The 21,943-nt window shown below is 39.3% G+C and overlaps 1 protein-coding gene across 24 annotated transcripts in view; it reads left to right on the top strand.

Annotated features, from left to right (window-relative positions):
* Positions 1 to 21,943, top strand: part of HUWE1 (HECT, UBA and WWE domain containing E3 ubiquitin protein ligase 1) — a 165,672-nt gene that overhangs the window by 107,360 nt on the left and 36,369 nt on the right. For all 24 annotated transcript variants that reach the window (XM_045472025.1, XM_045472015.1, XM_045472028.1 and 21 more), the window contains 17 exons: positions 2,324 to 2,515; positions 4,641 to 4,857; positions 5,266 to 5,388; positions 6,328 to 6,565; positions 6,954 to 7,184; positions 8,467 to 8,589; positions 9,086 to 9,181; positions 9,770 to 10,039; positions 11,904 to 12,056; positions 13,617 to 13,744; positions 13,971 to 14,052; positions 14,708 to 14,884; positions 15,345 to 15,504; positions 15,793 to 16,151; positions 18,987 to 19,182; positions 20,401 to 20,568; positions 21,652 to 21,797. In XM_045472025.1, coding sequence (XP_045327981.1) covers positions 2,324 to 2,515; positions 4,641 to 4,857; positions 5,266 to 5,388; positions 6,328 to 6,565; positions 6,954 to 7,184; positions 8,467 to 8,589; positions 9,086 to 9,181; positions 9,770 to 10,039; positions 11,904 to 12,056; positions 13,617 to 13,744; positions 13,971 to 14,052; positions 14,708 to 14,884; positions 15,345 to 15,504; positions 15,793 to 16,151; positions 18,987 to 19,182; positions 20,401 to 20,568; positions 21,652 to 21,797 — 3,059 coding nt within the window. The remainder of the gene's footprint in view (positions 1 to 2,323; positions 2,516 to 4,640; positions 4,858 to 5,265; positions 5,389 to 6,327; positions 6,566 to 6,953; positions 7,185 to 8,466; positions 8,590 to 9,085; positions 9,182 to 9,769; positions 10,040 to 11,903; positions 12,057 to 13,616; positions 13,745 to 13,970; positions 14,053 to 14,707; positions 14,885 to 15,344; positions 15,505 to 15,792; positions 16,152 to 18,986; positions 19,183 to 20,400; positions 20,569 to 21,651; positions 21,798 to 21,943) is intronic.

Genomic DNA, 21,943 nt, shown 5'->3' with positions numbered 1-21,943 from the left:
GGGAAGAGGGAAAGAGAATCTTAAGCAGACTCTTGCTCAGCGAGGAGCCCAATGCAGGGCTCGATCCTATGAGCCTGGTATCATGACCTGAGCTGAAATCAAGAGTTGAACACTCAGCTGACTGAGCCACATTAGGTGCCCACAGCCCCTCTGGTTTTTAAAGCCAAACGTTATGGGAATTAATCTCCTCTTGTGAGTTTCCTGGTGCGAGTGCCTGTTTCCCTACCCTCTCTGCACCCTACTCCCTCCCTTCTGTGGGCAGCCTCCCTCGGCCTTTCTGACCTTCCTAACCTCTCAGATGCAGCTGCTTCTCTATATTTAGTTGTGGAGTTTGTTCTGCTGGTCTTCGAATTGCTCTTCAGTTTATTGACTTGGATGTGGATGATATCTAGTTGTAAACGTGGGAGTAGATGATTTCAGGGCCATCCTACTCTGCCATCTTTTAGGCTCCTTTGTACAGTGGTATTTTTATTTAAGTAATCTCTACATCCAGTGTGGGGCTTGAACTCACAACCCCGAGATCAAGAGTTGCATGCACTTCCAACCAAGCCAGCCAACCAAGCACCCCTGTACAATGGTATTTTAGAGAATAGCTTTTATGTTATATCACAATAAAAGTTCTAAATTGCAATAAGCATAAATTATACACAATTTTCAGATTCTAATGCAACAAACCTAAAATTAATAAAAGCAACTTTTGGGGCACCTGGATGGCTCAGTTGGTTAAGCATCCGGCTTCAGCTTGGGTCGTGATCTCTCAGTTTGTGGGTTCCAGCCCCGTGTTGGGCTCCGTACTGACAGCTCAGAGCCTGGAGCCTGCTTCAGATTCTGTCTCTCCCTCTCTCTGCCCCTCCCCCACTCGTGCTCGGTCTCTCAAAGATCAAGAAACCTTAAAATTTTTTAATTAAAAAAAATAAAGGCAACTTTCCAGAAAGTTTTTTTTTTTAATTTTTTTAATGTTTATTTACTTTTGAGATAGAGACAGAGTGTGAGTTCGTGGAACTCGAACTCATGGACTGCGAGATTATGACCTGAGCTGAAGTCGGACGCTTAACCGACTGAGCCACTCAGGTGCCCCTGGAAACTTTTTTCCCCTATATTCTGCAACAGGGAAGAAATTAATTTGGTGGACTATTAAGAAAACAGTGAAGACAGTTCCATATATAAAAACCCATAAGATATGCTTACAAATTGTACTGAGTTTAACTAAACGTAGGGAAAATGCTTAAGGAATAAAGGCATAACTTAACCAAATAAGGAGTTACATGATAGCTAGTTATTATGGGGGAGGGGAGAGCACTAATAAAACAAACACAAACCTTTGGCCCATTTAAATTTGGAGAGGGACGCCTGGGTGGCTCAGTAGGTGAAGCATCCAACTCTTGATTTTGGCTCAGGTCATGATCTCACAGTTAGATTGAGCCCCGCTTTGGGCTCCATGTTGAAAATGCTTAGGATAATCTCCCTCTCTTTCTGCCCCTCTCCCCTACTCGCTGACTCTCTAAAATAAAAAAATAATAAAGTATTAATAAATTCGGAGAAAGAGGACCAAACCAAAAATTAGAACCTCGAATTTAGTCAAATACACCAAATTTTGACTCAAAGAAACTATAAAATAATTTACTAGGAAGGCTATATGAACAAAATTAGACTCTGTCAAAGAATTGGTTCACCTAACAATCTGGATATATTTTTTTTCTAACAATTTCTTTTACATATTTAACAAAGATGACTCCCATTTCCACAGGGTTTCTTAGAACATTACAAAAAAAAACTTGGTGATGTGTTTTACTAACGTTTGTCTAAAGCTGATTATTAGATCTAAGAGCACACATATCCCCACCAAAAAAGAAAAAGATTACACCTCACATTCATATGCAAAAATCTTATATGCTAGAAAATGTATTTCTCCAGTGGTAATTTATGATATTTAATTTGAGTTTATTAGCAAGCCATGAAATTCAAACAGGGTATTCACCTTGACAGCATTGGTTGGGGCGGGGAGGGTGCACCACTCATATTGTAGTCTGTGTGAATGGTGCCCCTGTGTCATGCAGTACCTAGTCTTAGAAGGTAGCCCTGTTTTAAGACAGTTCATATGCTCTCACTGGAAAATGTCAGTATTAGCTACTTAGAAGGGCTTCAAGGAGAGGAGCATGTTATAGTACAGTTTTGTTTTTTCTTTTTCTATTTCAGATTTAGGAAGTTATGGAAACTTAAAGTGTAACAAGCACCATGGGTAGCTATTTCTTGTGACTTCAGAACAAGGAACCAGGTAAGTGACAACTCAACATGGTCTTACTGCTTTCCTCTGTGTCTACAGATGGGGAACAGGATGGAACAGCTGCAAGTATGGATGCTTCTACCCAGGGCTTATTAGAAGGCATTGGGCTTGATGGTGATACATTGGCTCCCATGGAGACAGATGAACCTACTGCTTCAGATTCTAAGGGCAAATCTAAAATCACACCTGCTATGGCTGCCAGAATCAAGCAAATCAAGCCTTTATTGTCAGGTGAGTGATTTTTTTCTTCTCCCTTTTCTGGGTTTCAGAGCTTTAACCAGTTCTCAAATTCAGTTGATATGGCTGCGTTGTTTCCTTTAAGGAACTTTTCAACTTTGGTGACTTATTTTCAGGTGTACTTAATACAATATCTGCTATGTGATAGGCTTTGTACTAAGTGCTAGGGATACAGGCATAAGAGACTCGCTTCTTGAAAGCTATGTCTACCCCTCCTTGTCTTTCATTCCTTCCTACCTATTCATCAACTATTGCAAATGGCTTCTACTCCTACCATTCCACTGAAATGTCTCATTAGTAACCTATTGCTAAGTCCATTGGATACTCTTCAGCTCCTTTCTCACTTTTTTGCAGGATGATAGTTGGCCCACCACCTCAAAATACTCTTTTTCTTGGCTTCTGTGTTATGAAACTGTCCTGTTTTCCTGTTACTTGTGTGGCTACTCCACCCAGTCTCCTTTTCCTTTCTCTGTCCCTTAAACATAGCTGGCAAGTGACATGGTTGATTCATGTTTTAATAATGTAAATTTGGCAGCTCTGTGGAGACCACAACATGATACAAGACTGCATTAAAGATGTGCACGGATCTTTGTCTTCTTTTGCCTCTTAATGTCAGTGTTTAAGGAACCTATTTTGTATGTTCCTCAATATTTACCTCTTTCTGACACCTTAATGTAGAGGAAAGTGAAGACATAACTCCTGGGAATCTGGAGCTGTGCCCCAAAACAAGCAGAAAATGGACTTTGGTTATTCTGTTTATTATTTTTAACTCCCTTGAATTTTACATTCTGTTCTAATTTGTTTACTTCTACTCGTTTTAATTTGAAAATCTACCACCACAAACCCTATATTGAAGGTAAATTGACCAAGAAGGTGCTCATGGTTTACCTCTACTTTCTTTGCTAGACCTTTTGGACAACTCTGACCTTAGAAAAATCTGGGGTTTATTTGTGGGCCCGGCCCATGCTTTTAATGTCTATTTATCTGTGGCTACTGGCCTTTTATCTTCTTTTCTTATCCTTGCTAACAACCTTTGAGCCACTTTGCTGTTTGTTCACCTGAAGGTGAAACAAAGTGCAGTCTTAGGTTTGAATGCATTGGTTTTTCAGAGTCTGGGCATACCCAGCATCCAGCCAAGCAGTGCAAGTATCTGTACCGCTTAATATTAGGAAATCCTAATTTGGATGGATTAAGAAGAAGAAAGGTATATTCCTTTTTTCTTAGGCTGTTTAACTCAGCTTACTAAGTTTTGGGTATGATATGTACTGCCAGCTCTAGTAGAGCCTATTTTTCACAGTGCATTGTTGTACACAAGAGATTTTACTTTGACTCAGATCTAACCTTTCTTAACTCTGGATCATGATGAAATGTTTGTTTTAGAAATTCTATAGCAGTGTTTTCATTTATGATTTTGAGTAATATTGTAGAACAAAAATACAGAGAAATGGTTTAAGAAAAGCAAAGAAACACCCAAATAGAATATGTTTGGCCATGTTTCCTTTCCCTTTTTCTATTTTCAAACATGAGTTTGGATTCTACTCTTTGGTTCAACAACGTATACCAAAAAGCATCCTACAAGGATGAAAATTTGAAATCCTTACAATCTACCTAACACCTTAAGAAAGGCATTTATAAAATTGTTAAGCTTTTCATAGCAATCTTTTTTCCTTTGGGGATCATATATTTAATGTTGTGATCAGACAGTATATAGTATATCTGATGTTCTTTCCTTGTCCAAATTGTTAACGGTTTTGCTATGTTTAAAGTTCTGTAGGCATTTTAAGTGATTCCATAACCCAGTAGATGTATTCATTTACTTAACTGGTTCATATTGCTGTGTTGCTTTTTCTACAAAGACGGTTTCCATTAATACCTACTTCAACAATGTGTTTATCTTGTCTTTCACATATATAATGAGTGCCAACATACTTCTCTGTTGCCTTCAAAAGAGGCATTTATTCTCTGGAACTTCCTTTTTGGATTGTCAGATGTAGAAACAAATCCAGGTGTTTGTGTGGGAGGAAGTGGTCGATCATAAAAATATATCGTCAGTAATGTCAGTTATAATGAAACCATTCTGAGAGTACTCTCATGCCTTATTTTGACTTTTGGGTTCCAGCTTCCTCCAGATTAGGCCGAGCACTTGCTGAACTATTTGGACTCCTTGTTAAACTTTGCGTGGGGTCTCCTGTCCGCCAGAGAAGGAGCCATCATGCTGCCAGCACCACCACAGCACCGACACCTGCTGCTCGATCCACAGCTTCAGCCCTCACTAAGCTCCTCACAAAGGGCTTATCTTGGCAACCTCCACCATATACACCTACTCCCCGCTTCAGGTGAGATTCTGCTTGAGATACAGAATCAAATTCATTGCTTTTCTACTTAAATGGAGAGTGAACCACTGAACTAGAGGACTTGAAAGGTCCCCTGTTAACTATAGATGCGTAGCCTACATGCAGTTTAATGTACTGTCTTGGTTTTTCTTAGTCTAGAATATAGAGATTTTTCAAGTATTTATAATCAAACTATATTTCAGTAGCCTTGTATTTTTTCCTAGGTGTAAAAATCATCACCTTTTTTGCTTTAGAAATTTTAACAACCAGACTAGCCACCCACCTGAATTCCAGTCAGTCTCTCAGTCACTTCAGTACAATGTTAAATTTTACTCTAGGCTTCTACATGAATTTTCCTACTGCTTCTGTGAATGCTTCAGAGAAGTCTAAAATTTTTTTCCCCTCTTTCAGGCTGACATTCTTCATCTGTTCCGTTGGTTTTACATCTCCAATGCTATTTGATGAGAGGAAATATCCTTACCACCTCATGCTGCAGAAATTTCTCTGCTCTGGAGGCCACAATGCTCTTTTTGAGTAAGAATCGAGTTGTTTCACAGAGAAGCATTTTTTGGAGTTTGGTCTTTCTGTGTGCCTTAGCACGCAACTTTCTACATCACCTGTCCTGTGACCATGAGATACATAGAGACAGCCATTAGTTACACCCTTTTACATTCTGGGAACTAGACATATTTGTCTGTCTTCTTGGAGGTTGGGATTCACCCTGTCTTAGAGGTGTTCATAAGGGTCTCTGCTTTTTCTCATTTGGTTTTTAGTGCTTGGTACATATTTTTCTAATAGACTTGTCTTTTTCTATTGTTTCTCTGATAATTTTTCTCCTTCTCTTAGTCTGAAGATTCTAAGCTGAATTTCACTTTTTTATCGAAGTATAGTTGACATACAGTTTTCTGTTTGTTTCAGGTGTACAACATTATGATTTGACGGTTTTGTGCATTATGCAGTTTTCATCCCAATAAGTGTAGTTACCATCTGTCACCATACAAAGTTATTATAATGTTATTAGCTTCATTCCCTATGCCGCAGTTTTCATTTCTGTGAAGTGCTTGTGTTTTATAACTAAGTTTGTACTTCTTAATCCCCTTCACCTATCTTACCCATTCCCCTACTCCCTTCCCTTCTGGTAACCACTTTTGTTTTTTTGTTTGTTCAGTTTGGCTTTGAAAAGTAAAGCTAAAAGTGGTAATCATTTTGCAGTCTGTATGTGTATCAAATCATCACATTGTATACCTTGAACTTACATATGTTATATGTCAGTAATACCCCAATAAATCTGGAGTAAACCCTTCTCCCCAAAAAGATAAAGCTAATAAATATTGGATAGATTAGCAGCTGTAGCTCTAAGAGGAGGGACGTGTAGTGCCAGTGTAGATACTGGGAACCTTCTGAATGCCCCCCCCCCCCCGCCATTTACAATACTAATATTCTCTGTATATACTTTTTCTTTTTTGAATTTAGAACTTTCAACTGGGCTCTGTCCATGGGAGGCAAAGTTCCTGTTGCTGAGGGATTAGAACATTCAGATTTACCTGATGGCACAGGAGAATTCCTAGATGCCTGGCTAATGCTAGTGGAGAAGATGGTGAATCCCACCACGGTGCTTGAATCTCCACATTCACTGCCTGCCAAATTGCCTGGAGGCGTCCAGAACTTTCCACAATTCAGTGCCCTCCGCTTCCTTGTGGTAACTCAGAAAGTGAGTATTGAGCATTCTGAAACCAAGACAAATTTCTCATGCTGATTAGGTAGCTCTCCTTCTTTTTGGTCCTTAATGAAATAACTTGATTGTTGGAGAACCATTGGATCCTACTCCCAGATAAGGGCTGCCTTACAGAAGAGGGGGATAGAGACCATTGGAGAATATGCTGTGGTGTAATATTTGAACCGTAAACTTGAGATTGGTTCTTTAGATTGGGTTCAATGCTCCTTCTGTGTGCTTCTTCATGCCCCCTCAGTACTAACCAAGGATTTTGTTGTTGGCACTGACCTTTTGTGGAAAGACTTTACCGTAAGTCCTTGACTTACTCCTCCAGTAGCTTTGAATTGAGATAGAATGATTACGCAGCTTTTCAAATGATTTCTAGGCAGCCTTTACTTGCATCAAGAACCTTTGGAACCGGAAACCCCTGAAGGTATATGGTGGGCGAATGGCTGAGTCCATGCTGGCCATCCTATGCCACATTCTCCGAGGAGAACCTGTGATTCGAGAGAGACTAAGCAAAGAGAAGGAGGGGTCTCGAGGAGAAGAGGACACAGGGCAAGAAGAAGGTGGCTCTCGCCGGGAACCTCAAGTCAACCAGCAGCAACTGCAACAGGTAGGGTCCTAGCCTCCCACTCCAGGGCCTAGGCTTTGCACCTGATAGAGTATACTGCTTGTGGGTTTTCTAAGTTTACATGCCACTGAGTGCCTGGTCCTCTTAGCTAGGAGATACGTTTACATTTGTTCCCTCTTAGCATTTCTTTTTTCTCCTGAGAAAGCTGGAGTGTAATTTTCATGCTCCTAACAGGTAAAAGATTTGTGTCCTCCCAAGCATGTTGTTAAGTATTAAAACTTATTTACAGTATTCTCAATAGGCTGTGGCTGCCATGTTCTTTGGACACAAACTGTTCTCAGCTACTTTCTCATTAATCTGTAGAGGGAAAGGGTAGGGGTATCGTGACCCAAATTTATTCTCCAACAGAGCTCTCTGAAACCTTATCTACAAAACTTTTGTTTGTTGTCTTTAAGTAAATATATAAACCACATTTTGAAAATTGGAGGCTAGAAGCAGACTGAGGAGGCTCTACAATCCTGACAATTCAGTATCACAGAGCATTTAGCATATTCCTCTGGGAATTTATGTGTGTATGTGTGCTCTCTTTATGTCTAGAGGCCTTTTTAAATACAAATATGTCTTTTAAATACACATATATAACTATTAAATGCTCACTTTAAGAAAATTTGGAAATATAGCAAAATATTTTTAAAGGCATTCATAATGTCAACAGAAAAGATGGGTTTTCATCACTTGATTTTATGTCTAATTAACATCATACAGTATGTAGAATTGTACTGCTGTCATTAAGAAAATGGGTGATTTTTTAGCTTCCTGTCATTCTTTTATTACTGGATGTTAATCCTCTTATTTGATGTTGTAAATCAGTGGTGTATAGTTTCTTTTTGTACATACCTTTCTGTACATCTCATGATTATTTCCTAGTAATAAAATGTCTGGGTCAGTTTCTCAGGCTCTTGTTCTGTTGCCAGTTTGTTTTCCAGAAGAGTGGGGATCCATTTTTGCTTCTGTATATGAATCTCAATCTGTGAATCAGAATGATCCTGTTCATGGTGATAAACATCTAGCCCCGTTTTCTTAGAGGATAGAATTGAGAATCACCTTGGCTCCCTGCCCCAATGTGTAGCTCTGATGTTTGAATGCTGTGGAAGCACCAAATGGAAAGGATTGTTTATTTACTTAACTGCCTTAGCTTATTACTATTCTCAGTTCATATGAAGTTAGAAAACCTTGTTTTCATCTTGGAAGGGTCTCTACCTTTTAAAAATGTATTTGAATTTCTCTTTTATTGTGGTTCTGAGATCCTGCATTCTTTTTGTAGCTCATGGACATGGGCTTCACAAGGGAACATGCCATGGAGGCCCTCTTGAACACCAGCACCATGGAGCAGGCCACAGAGTACCTTCTAACCCACCCTCCCCCAATCATGGGAGGAGTTGTTCGAGTAAGTTGGCTTAGCAGTTGTAATTTTCTAGGGCATTGGTTTGGCTGCTGCTATGCTTTTCTTCTGTTGTGTTTCCATCATTGGTCTTCCCTTCTATAAACTACTTGTCATTTTCAGACTTCTGCATGCCAGTATTTTTGTTTTGTGATAACACTGTTCTAGAATGTAATAAGCAGAAGCTTCCTATCTCCCAGCCATGCAAATTACTGGACTTTTTTTGCAGAAGAACTCTTAGTATCCACAATCAGGAAGCAATAGAAGAAATGCTTTTCTGAAATGCAGACTAGGTAGTCACATTGAAGTCCCCTTCCTATGCTTAATTTCATTGTGATTTCCCCTCTTTGTTTTTGTAGCAACCAGGTAAGCCTAGGATTTGAATTTAGAGAGCAGCATTCAGGGCACCTTCTCTTTTTCTCTAAAGCTTGAGCACAGGATGTCTGATTTCTTGTGAGTTGTTATGTGTTTTGTTGCTGGATTTTCTGTTGCTTCTCTGTAGGATCTGAGTATGTCGGAAGAGGACCAGATGATGAGAGCAATTGCCATGTCTCTAGGACAAGATATCCCAATGGATCAAAGAGCAGAATCACCTGAGGTAACTAGGACATAGGACATCCAAAAGGGTCTGACAACATTAATCTTTATTGTTTTTATGAACATTCTGCTACTACTGCAATGTAATTGGTGGAATTAATGTCTAAAGAAAAGTCATGAGAGTATTCATTCATCCCAACCTTGCCATCACTGATCTACATTGTACTGACCTGAAGCTAAGTGAGGCAGATGAAATGTTAACCTTTACTGTCAAATAAGAGACCCAAAATATACCTGGTAATTAGGCCAATCTTGGCTTGTCTGTTCTTAAATAACAATTGCTTCAGTTTACTTAGACTGGCAGAGAATGCAGGACCATTTCTCCAGGTGATTTTCTTGGGAGGGTGTGATACAGGATGCTGCAAATAAATTTGCAATGCTTTGGGAGTTAGAAGTGTCTTTCTCTGCTTTTCCTGTCTTGCCTTAGCCTTTGTGGCTGCCCTCATGAATAATTGCCACGCCTAAGAACATATCTCCTGCTTGAGGAGAAAGGTAGTAGGTATTCAGTATGGTAGGGCCAGTACATTTTTAGAGTATTCTCTGTCTTCGCCTCTCCCATATGCTATCATTCTTCCTTCCCCGCCTCCAGGAAGTTGCTTGTCGGAAGGAGGAGGAGGAACGGAAAGCTCGGGAAAAGCAGGAGGAGGAAGAAGCTAAATGTCTAGAGAAGTTCCAGGATGCTGATCCATTGGAACAAGATGAGCTCCACACTTTCACAGATACCATGTTGCCAGGCTGCTTTCACCTTCTTGATGAGCTGCCGGACACAGTATACCGGGTGTGTGATCTGATCATGACCGCAATCAAACGTAATGGAGCTGACTATCGAGACATGATTCTGAAGCAAGTAGTCAATCAGGTGAGCTCTCCAGGAGCCAGAAGAAAGGAGTGTGTGAAGTGGTTTTTCTGCCATCCATCAAAATCTGATTTATTATTATTTTTTTAAATAAAACTGTTGGCTTGGGGCTTGGAGGGTTTTGTTTTGTTTTTGCATTTTGCCTGATACGGATATATTCTCTTTGAATTCTTTAGATCTGGTAATCTTGCTCTTTCTTGAGTGTTCCCTGCAAAAAGTGAATAAATTACTTAGCAAAAAAAATACCTTTTCAAGGAAAAAACAAAGCTTTCTTTTTCTAGGCATCTCCTCTGAAATTCATCCAAAACGTCCCAAATGTGTCTCACTCTTGAGCCAAGTTAGTCCCCTTGGACTAACTGTGAATAAATGTTTTATTTTCCCTCTCCTATGCAACCACTTTGACAAGTCCCCATCCTAATTAATAGTTGTGACCTGATATTTGTCTTCTTTTAAAGTGTTTTTCTTTATTATGAAATTAACATGTACTAGTTACATGAAAAGAATAAGAAATAACCCTGAATCCCCACACAAAAAGATAGTTAATATTTTAGTCCTATTTACCTTTTTTTTTTTTTAAGAGAGCAGAGGAAGAAATCAAAAAGTGATTTATGTGGGGCGCCTGGGTGGTTCAGTCAGTTAGGCATCTGATTTCAGCTCAGGTCATGATCTCATGGTGTGTGAGTTCAAGCCCCGTGTCGGGCTCTGTGCTGACAGCTCAGAGCCTGTAGCCTGCTTCAGATTCTGTGTCTCCCTCTTTCTCTGTCCCTCCCCGCCTCATGTTCTGTCTCTGTCTGTCTCTGAAAAATGAATAAACCTTAAAAAAAAGTTTTTTTAAGTGATATATGTAAACATAATAATTTTAGTGTATGGAGATAGCACAAAAGTAAAAGGAGAACTGGGTAAACCTTTTTTCCCAAGATAGGATCTAGGTTTAGTTATCTTTTATATTAAGAGCTTATAGAAATGGTTTTAAGAAAACTAAAACCTAGAAAACAGCAATTATGTCAAATTTGTAAGAAATTGAACATGCAGACTAAAGACCAACATTTCTAACATTCTGGTTTATTTTTGTTTTTAATGGTAATTCTGGGGCAATTGTAGTAAAAGATTGTTGATGGAAATGTAAGTTGGAGAACCTTTGGGGTTGACTTACATGCACTAGAAATTAAAAATGTTTTTAATTTTTTTTGTTTATTTTTGAGAAAGAGACTATGCCTGAGTGGGGAAGGACAGAGAGGGAGGGAGACACAGAATCCAAAGCAGGCTCCAGGCTGCAGACTCCATGCTGTCAATGCAAAGCCCAACACGGGACTCGAACTCAGTGAACCATGAGATCAGGACCTGAGCTGAAGTCAGATGCTTAACCAACTGAGTCACCCAGGCACCCCTAGATTTTTTTTTTAATGTTTATTTTTGAGAGAGACAGAGTGCGAGCGGGGAAGGGGCAGAGAGAGAGAGGGAGACAAAGAATCTGAAACAGGCTCCAGGCTCTGAGATATTCACACAGAGCCTGACGCAGGGCTCTAACTCAGGGACCATGAGATCATGACTTGAGCCAAAGTTGGACACTTAACTTAGTGAGCCACCCAGGCACCCAGAAATTTTTTAAATATTCATTTCCTTTAAGTTAAAATTGAGGCTTCTTGTAATCTAGCCTAAGAAACTCCTCTTTTTAGAGGCATTCCTTTCGTAGCATGCATCTTTTGATACACTAAATCCCTTTAGTTAACGTTTTATTATTCACTCATCCTTCTTCAGCAAATGTGTTGGGAGTGGAGGGAGTGTTTTATAAGGTTAAGGATGTTTTGACAAACCTTATCATACCCTATCTACAGTTACCTGACTTGGCACTTCTCTGCTTTTCTAGGTGTGGGAAGCTGCTGATGTGTTGATCAAAGCTGCTCTTCCCCTGACAACGAGTGACACAAAAACTGTGTCAGAGTGGATCAGTCAGATGGCCACCCTGCCCCAAGCCTCCAATTTAGCTACTAGAATCTTGCTTTTAACACTGCTTTTTGAGGTAAGATTTAGATCTTTTGGTTCCTGTAATTCATCATTAAAGAACTATAAAACACCTACCATTTGAGACCTTCAAGAAGGTAGAATTGTAAGACATGATCTCTTCATTTCATGAGCCCACAGTGTCCGATAGGCTATAAGACATATAATTAAGTACAGTATGCAGTGTTCTGTGCCACATGAATAGTATAAAGAATTTTCTCTGAGTTCAGGAGGAGGGCAAATGTATCACTTCTGGCTAATGAGGGAAGAGCTTCTCAGAACAAGTGTTAATTAATTGAATCATGTCTTAGAGGATTTGGGGGGTGGTAGTTATAAGGTTTTTAGAATGACTATCCCAGTGCAGTTGTGGGATAATTTGGCCTCTCTGAGGAAACCTAACTGGTAGACAAAAGGTGGGGTCAGATGTGGAAATTGGATGATGGGCATCAGATAGAATCTGATTCTTCCTTCATACTTGGTCAATCAACAGATTATTTTAAGCAAGAGAATGGCCAGGACATGTTCTTGTTTCATCCTACATAGGAATTAGGAGGCAACTGACCTTGAACAAGTGACTCTTCATTTGTAGGTCAGGCTTAACAGTAAAACCTGAACTTAACGGAGTAAACCCTTTACAAGAACTCAGGAGATTAAGTCCCGTGTATGTGTCAAATTGTGTGTTTACAGTCTTGGGGTTTTCCTTTTTTGATGGAAGTGGTAATTCTTACTATAGCACTTGTGAATAAATAACTTTTGGGAAGGATTGCAAAGTACTGAATGCAGGGTCCCCAATAACATTATAATACAGACGTAAATCACTCATGAATCTCCCCCCCTTTTTTAAAAATCACAAGTAACAGTCTTTAATTTTTTTCTAGTCCTTTTTTATGCATTTAAAATAATTAGGATCAGACCATTTTAAAAAAGAAAATTTTGTATTTTGTTCTCTCAGTATTATGAATATTTTCCATGTCATGTATACATTCCATCTTTTGGATGTCCCCTAGTTTAAGTAATTGCCTATTGGACATTTAAATTACTTCCAGTGCAGCCCCTATAAAGGAACTACTTTATAGTGTAGCACCTGTAGGGGAACTACTAACTAACTGTTGCTATGTTTAATTATTCCATCTTCCTGGAAAGAATATAAAGGTTCTCTGTAAATCAGAAGCTTTTCAACTTCAACATAATTAAGGTTATATTTCCTAGATGGTAATCCTTAATGATAATGATATTAATGATCCTAATAACAGCTTCTGTATAAGTACATACTAATGTGCCAGGCAATGCGTTGGGCATTAGAGTGAACGAGTATACACACACACACACACACACACACTTCATTTAATCCCCACAATTAACATTCAAAGTAGAAATTATTACTTCCTATGACCCATGAGGGTCTAAACACTGAAGGCCCAGAGAATTTAAGTAACTCAGATCACACAGCTAGTAAGTGGTAGAGGTGGAAGTTTAATTCAGCAGTTCTCTTAGTATTCAGCTTTGTGTTTTCCTATACTGTGCCAATCCTTAATGGTGAATAGAAGTTGTATTTATTTATTTTTCTTTGGCCAATTAGGAGTTGAAGCTACCTTGTGCCTGGGTCGTTGAATCTAGTGGCATCCTTAATGTCCTAATCAAACTCTTGGAAGTGGTTCAACCCTGCCTACAGGCCGCCAAGGAGCAAAAAGAGGTCCAGACCCCGAAGTGAGTGATCTTGTATCTCACCTGGTTTCATTTCTGTTCCTCTCAGACTTGGGCCCTATAGCTCAGGCCCTAAATCAAGCACTTTTCTAGAGCATGTATGGGGCAAATCTTGTGTACCTTTTGTGGTTTGAAAATAGATGAGGTGCCTAATAAAATCACGATAAGTTTTCCCATATTGTACAGGTTTTCTGGCTTGCCCAAAGTAAATCATTTCTTTCTTTTTTAGGTGGATCACCCCCGTGTTGCTCCTGATAGATTTCTATGAGAAGACAGCCATCTCTTCAAAAAGGAGAGCCCAAATGACTAAGGTATATAATACATAGTTGACAAAACTGCTTAGCCTCTTGAGGTAAGAATAGACCAGAAGAGAATATGGTAGAGTAGTAAAGAATGAATGGAAAGCTGCCTGATCAAGACCTAAATCTCTTGAGGGATCTCAGTAGCTATATTTTTCTTCTGAATGGCGAGTTAGAATTATTTTTTTATGGAGCTTCTGGGTGAAGGACCCTAGAACTTACCTGGAAGAAAATGTTAAAGGAGTGTGCTATCTCCAGAGGAGAGAGTGGCTTCTATATGAAGGACTGAGTGTGCAGCAATTCCTACAAAAGCCAAGTGCTTTTTATACAAAAATTATATAGGCCACATTATCTCAGTGCCTTCTCAGAAACAGAAATTTGGTTCCTGCACATTTGAACTAATGTTTCCCATTTGTGGAAAACAGTTGGAAACAAAAGAAAAGCAGAGGATTGCAGGACAAGGGTGTAGAGGTCTTTATGCTTATGGAAGGGATCAGGAATGTGAGAATTAATGTATACAAAAAACTTCTCTTGGTTCTCAAAATTCTACTAAATGTTCACAGTATTCTTTCTTTTTCCTGGTTAGCTTTAGTAGTGAACAGTTACTGTTTCTTCTAACAACCAAACTTGTAGGAAATACAAAGAAATTTTTTGTTTTTGTATTTAGTATCTACAGTCCAACAACAACAACTGGCGCTGGTTTGATGACCGCTCTGGGCGTTGGTGTAGTTACAGTGCAAGCAACAACAGCACTATTGATTCTGCCTGGAAATCTGGAGAGACGAGTGTGCGTTTCACTGCAGGCCGAAGAAGATACACTGTCCAGTTCACTACAATGGTGCAGGTACGTGCTCACTCGGTGCTGTAAACTTCTTTGAAAAGAGGGAAGATGCTGAGTATGCCTTGTGGTTTGCTTCTTCCTGAACCAGACGTCCTGACATGTGTTATAAGAAGCGCTATTACCACTACTAAATTCGGTATAGCTGACAGAGAATGGAGTCTTCCTAAAGTCATTAGTTAGACTGTGAGTCTGTTGTTTATGGCAATTTGATACTGTTCCAACCAGAAATGATTTTAAGTGTTAGGGATGGTATATACTCTATTTGAAAGTTTCCAGTTTGTTATAGGGCCTTGTGTATGCTGCTTTACTTTTGGGGACCTTCAGGCTTTCTCTCTGTAGGTGATAAGGATGGGAAAAGTTGCCAGGGTTCCTTCCTATTGCAGCATTTTACCTGGGAGTTCCAGCCCCTCTTATAGTTTCCTTTTCTTTTGTAGAGCTGTTCTTTGTCTTCTTGAATTTCTAGGTTAATGAGGAAACAGGGAATCGGCGCCCTGTGATGCTGACTCTCCTGAGGGTACCACGGCTGAATAAAAACTCAAAAAATAGCAATGGACAGGAACTAGAGAAGACGCTGGAAGAAAGCAAAGAAATGGATATCAAACGTAAAGAAAATAAACTCAGTGGTATGGACCTTCAGTTTTGAATCTTTCAAGGAGTGTTACATAAAGCTTCATGTGCCTTTATGGCTTCAGTTTTGGCCAATTTTATCATGAGTGATTTCTTACCCATCATATTGCTTGGTGACTTAAAGATACACAGTCCCTTTTATATGTCCTTTTATCTGGCCCTAGAATTGGTGTTTGGTATATTTTTTAATAGAAACAAACCTAAGTGCTTGACCTAGCTATGCGGGAGAGATATGGAAGGAAATGTCAAATTAAACTTCTGAACTCTTACTTTCTCATTTGTAGATACTCCTTTGGCCCTAGAGAGTACAAATACTGAAAAGGAGACGAGCCTGGAAGAAACAAAAATTGGGGAGATCCTGATCCAGGGCCTGACAGAGGATATGGTGACTGTTTTAATCCGGGCCTGTGTGAGCATGCTAGGAGTCCCTGTAGACCCAGACACTTTGCATGCCACCCTTCGTCTCTGCCTGAGGCTCACCCGAGACCACAAATACGCCATGATGTTTGCAGAGCTAAAGAGTACCCGCATGATCTTGAATTTGACCCAGAGTTCAGGCTTCAATGGGTTTACCCCCCTGGTCACCCTTCTTTTAAGACATATCATTGAGGATCCCTGCACCCTCCGTCATACCATGGAAAAGGTGAGTCTTTTTGATGTCAGAAGCTGGTTTAGCTTTATATCATACCTTTGTTCTCCTTGATCTCAGATACACTTCTGGTTTTTCATAGGGTATATAACTAGCTACATAGACTATATGTTTTGTCCAGCAAACTTTCCCAGCTGTGTGCTCAAGTGCTTGCTTACATATGAAAGATTGTCCCATTGAATGATTTTTTTTTTAACTAGAGAATAACATTTTCTGTCCTTAATATTTACTACAGTAATAAATCTTACCTATAAAGTCCTCTTTGGCAGTATAGGTTTTTTGAACCAAAAACTGTTAATGAGGAACTGGGATACCTTTCACCAAGTATATGTCTTAAGGTTGATTCCCTTATAGGAGTATTTCTCATGTATTCACCTGTGAGCACATTTTCCAAACATTGTATTTTGGAGTTGTAAAAGTAGTAAAGTTTTGGGAATATTATAATAGGCCAGACACTTTAATAAGCATTTGCAGATACCCGTTGTGCAGATTGGAAAATTAAGACGTTTATATGTTTATTTTAGGAAACACAAAGCAGTGGAAAAAAATGACAAAGTAATTAGAAAAGAGAAAAATGTTTATGGGGCACATGGGTTGCTCAGGTCATGATCTCGCAGTTCATAAGTTCCAGCCCTGCATCAGGCTGCCTGCTGTCAGCACAGAGCCTGCTTCACATCCTCTGTCCCCTTTTCTCTCTTCCCCTTCCCCACTCACGCACATTCTCTCTCAAAAATAAATTTTTAAAAACATGAAAAAAATTTTGTAACATCAACATAAGACCTCAAAGGGGAGAAGTAGGGAGGACAAATGTCTTATTTCCTCCTATTAATTCTTTGTCAACAGTCATCATGTGAATGTTATTGGACTTCCATTTTCCTCTCTTGGGACACTGTTTCCTACATTTATAATTAGTGTTGCAATTTGCATTTTTGTGCATGGTTTTGTCACATTTAAGATTTGTTTTTCTCAGAGATTCCTAGAAATTGGATGAAAACGTATGAGTATTTTTTAACTTGCTTGCCAAAAAGGTGGAACCACTTTATACTTCTGTGTGTATGAGTATACATCTCGCATTCATTCACCCAGCCTATTTGATTTCGTCTGACAGGAGCAAAATCAAAAGAAGGAGCACTATTAAAAACAGCATATATACTGATCCAGGGCAAGAGACAGCCCAACAGGGAAGAAACAGCTACACACAGATAGAATTCTGACTTAAAAACAAAATACTGAAAACGTTTAACGTTTATACAACTTAAAAAATGCTAGGAAGGGGCACTGGGGTTGGCTCGCATCTGACTCTTGATTTCCGCTCAGGTCATGATCTTATGGTTTGTGATTTAAAGCCCTGCATTGGGCTCTGTCCTGACAGTGTGGAGCCTGCTTGGGGTTCTCTCTTTCTCCCTCTCTTTGCCCCTCCCCTGCTCAGTCTCTCTCTCTCAAAATAAATAAAACTTCAATTTTTTTTAAATGCTAAGGGGGCGCCTAGGTGACTAAGTCGGTTAAGCGTCTAACTCTTGATTTCAGCGCAGGTCATGATCTCATGGTTTGTGGGTTTAGGCGCCACGTCAGGCTCTGTGCTAGCAGTTGTGGAGCCTGCTTGGGATTCTGTCTGTCTGTCTGTCTCTCTCTGCCCCTCCCCTGCTCACTTGCTCTCGCAATAAATTAATAAACATTTAAAAAAAGTTTAATGCCTGGAAAATACAGGTTCTTGTTGGATAAGAGCTTTCTAAGCTTAATTGTATTTAGGATTATGAGGAGCAAAGGAAGATCAGTGGCAGTTTTAATGTATCAAGTTGGCAAAATGTAAATGCTTGATAATATCCATTGAAGGTATGGGTATGGACAACCAGGCATACTCTTACTTTTTTGGTAGGAGTGGAAATTGGTGCAGCCACATTGGAGGGCAATTTGGTACTGTCAGTTTGAGATATTCTTTGACCTAGAAATTCTGTGACTAGGAATTTATTTGATAATTTAAAGTCAAGTATGCCAAGGTACATATACAAGAATGTTCACTATAGAAGAAACTGGAGATCTAATGTCCAGCAGAGGACTGGATAACTAAATTACAGCACATTCTTTATAGTGAAATTAGACTTTTCAGTATTTAAAAAATGAGAGTTTAGGATTATAGCTTTTGACTGATTTGGTAAGGAAAGCATTAAGGTTCCAAAAGATGTTTGTGAACATAGTTCACAAAGGAATGATAATGGAAAATACGGTAGTTATTTTCTTTATACCTTCTTGTATTTTCTGTTGATTAATGAGTCCTTTTGTGAAGACCAAAAGCATAATGTGTAAGCCCTATAGTTTCAGAGCAAGCCATCTATAAATAGTTCAGTATTTCCTGTGTCTAAGACTGATGATTGACTTTGAGGCATAAAGAAACATTTAATTTCGTTCTTAAACACTGAGTGGATATTGGTATTGCATATTTTTAGAGTTTGAACCATTCTGGTTTAAAATTGGGACAGCATTTGGGAAGGCTAGGAGCTGGCACTTACATGTGAGGGCTATAATTTAGATGATCAGTGGTCTAGATACATTTCCCAATTTCTATAAAGATAACATGCCATCTGTTATAATAATTGATAGTTTTGGGATGTGCTGAATCCTGTAACTTTTTATAAGCCACATATTTTGAATCAGGGAGGAATGGGACTTAAAAGACCCAAGTGCATCTTTTCCCAAAAACCTAAAACTATCATCCAGTGTCTTGAGGCAGAGTTTGGATAGTATTTTAATCCTTGGTAACTCTTCCTTGAATGCAATTGGAGTTTTAGAAAGTGGTCATTAATCCACATTGCTTCTTCCTTTCTTTACTAGGTGGTTCGCTCAGCAGCTACAAGTGGAGCTGGTAGCACTACCTCTGGTGTTGTATCTGGCAGCCTTGGTTCTCGGGAGATCAATTATATCCTTCGTGTCCTGGGGCCAGCTGCATGCCGCAATCCAGACATTTTCACTGAAGTAGCCAACTGCTGTATCCGCATTGCCCTTCCAGCCCCTCGAGGCTCAGGAACTGGTGAGTTTCTCCCCTTCTCCTGGCCTTTGAGACATTGAAGTCTATGGCCTAGTATAATCCCAGAGATAACTTGGAAAGCTTCCTTAAGCAAGTGTTGGGACATGTGGGCCAGTTCAGAGGTACTTCAATATTTCTTATGTCTATCTGTCTATCTTACTTGCCCTGTGGTAATCCCTGCCAGAGACACCAAGGACTCGTTTGGTCTAGTCCTTGCCCTCAAAGAATTTGTCTTAGTGTGACAACAGAGTGTGAATGGTTTACAGATAAAGTGGTAATTGAGGGACAAGTGGACATGTGACTCACATGGTACAGTAGGAAGTACACTGTATCATCAGTGTGTTCTTGCCCAAAATGTTTGGCCCATATTTAATTATGAGGAAGCAATTAAATGCAAATTTTGAGACATTCTATAAGATAGCTCACCTGCACTCTACAAAAATATTAATGTCATAAAGGGAAAAAAATGCAAGGTTCTCCTAGATGATGAAACTAGAAAGAACTACCAACCATGATGGGACTCTGGACCCAGGTAAAGAGATTTGGAGAAATTTGAATACTGTATATTAGATGATTATATCTGTGTTAAATGCCTTGGGTGTTAATGATGGTGGTATGGTTATGTAGAAAAATATCTTTGATCTTAGGATCTAGATGAAAAGCATATGGGTGCTATACTAACCTTTCAACTTTTCTGTAGGGTTGTGGAGGGAGAGTTTTGTTTTGTTTTGTTTTTTAATAAAATGTTGGGAAGGGAGCTAATTATTTTTGGAAGCCCCCAGATATGTGCCTGACCTCCTGTGCTGGGCATGTCTCCTGTATGATCTCATTTAATCCTCAAATTTTAGGAATGAAAAAAGAATAATTTTAGGAGTGAGAAAATTAAGGTTTGTTGAAGTAATCTGGCCAGTGATCCTGTAACAGAACTGGATTTCAAAACCAAGTCTCCCCCAACTGCAAAGCCTATACTGTTTTTACTATTTGGTACTGCTGTAATAAATTCTGTGGTATTTAGGGAAAGTAAAAGCTAGATTTCCTAGTAGGCTACTTGAACGTTGTTTGGAAATGGCCTTTTGTCCCAAGCATGTGTGTTTATACAGACCCCCTTCTGAGTCTTTATTAGTAATCAAGTATAGGTACTGGTTATGAGTCTTTATCAGTAATCAAGTATAGGTACTGGTTCACTGTTGACTGATTTTTCTCTGTCTGACTTTGGCTTAGCTTCAGATGATGAATTTGAGAATCTTAGAATTAAAGGTCCTAATGCTGTACAGCTAGTGAAGACGACCCCTTTGAAGCCCTCACCTCTGCCTGTCATTCCTGATACCATCAAGGAAGTGATCTATGATATGCTGAATGCCCTGGCTGCATACCATGCTCCAGAGGAAGGTATGTATCTAGTCTACCTCAGGAGGCCGGGCACTTTGCCTGGATCTCTCAACCAACTTATGGCATAGTGAGCACTCCTTGTGTGCCCATGTGCACTTCTCTGAAAAAACCAATGGTCATACATTATGACAGATGGCAAGGTAGTGGTGAGTCTTAAAGCAAGGCATCTGACCTTGTGGGGGTGACCTATAGGAAGGTTTCTTAGAACAAGTGGTTTCTGAAATAAGTCTTGAATGATAAGAATGAGAATGCTGACATATGAGAGTCTATCCCATACAGAGGAAAGAATGAACAAAGATTAAAGAGGAGATAATGGCATCTTGTGGGCAGGAAAATTTATACCAAAAAGTCTCTAATGTTTTCATTCTCTTTGTTGCTAAAACATCTTTGTTTCCAAAAAAACTGGGATCAGTATTAGAAGGTGTGATTAGGCTTCCTGACCTTTGAGACCACCATCCCAATCTACCTTTATTCCTAGTTAAGGTGCTGCTTGTAAGTACTGGTAAAGTCATGAGTGAATTAATTGGAACTTAAGATTGCATTGCAGTCATATCCTTCAGGATTTTATTTAGGACATACTTAATTGATAGGTCCCACAGAATTGCCAAAAATTGGTGAATATAATCTTTAATTAAGTCAAAATATGAGTCTTTGGTGCTTTTCATCTATTGAGCACTTTGATCCATATAGAGCTTCTTGCTTCTACAACCATAGAACCTTTATTCTACCTCACATATCAGCCCCACCCCCCAAAATAATTTAGCTTATATAGCTAGGGTAACCATTTATTGATCTCTGTTGCACTAGGTATAATACCAAGTATATTCATTTAAGCTTAGTTGTGAAGCTCAGGAAAGTGAGAAAAATAAGTAAATTGCTTGTGGTCACAAAACTAGTTAGTAAAAGAATGAGGCTTTCAACCATGCTCTCTTGGTCATAACTACGTTTCTCCTCTTAAGTGAAAGTCTAGCCACATCACTATGTAAATAGTCATAGTAAGTGAAGTGAAATTGACCAAGTTGCCAAATAGGCATTAGCATTGCATAGTTATTAATGAGTTTTGTTTTGTTTTTGTTTCTCTAGCAGAGAAATCTGATCCTAAACCTGGGGGTATGACGCAAGAGGTTGGCCAGCTCCTGCAAGACATGGGTGATGATGTATACCAGCAGTACCGGTCACTTACTCGTCAGGGCAGTGACTTTGATGCACAGTCAGGTTTTTCCATTAATGTAAGTCAATTCCAACCTCCTGTCTTCCTTCTCGCTTTCTGATACCTATGTGTTCTCTATATTTAAGGTTATGCCAGGGAAATTTCAAAGGTATTAATTTTGATGTATCTGTAAATTATCTGTTGCCTAAGAATGAAGATAAATTT

Source organism: Leopardus geoffroyi, chromosome X (assembly GCF_018350155.1).
Source record: "Leopardus geoffroyi isolate Oge1 chromosome X, O.geoffroyi_Oge1_pat1.0, whole genome shotgun sequence".
NCBI lineage: Eukaryota > Metazoa > Chordata > Mammalia > Carnivora > Felidae > Leopardus > Leopardus geoffroyi.
Note: the sequence above shows the minus strand (reverse complement) of the source record. Positions and strands in the feature narration are given on the sequence as shown.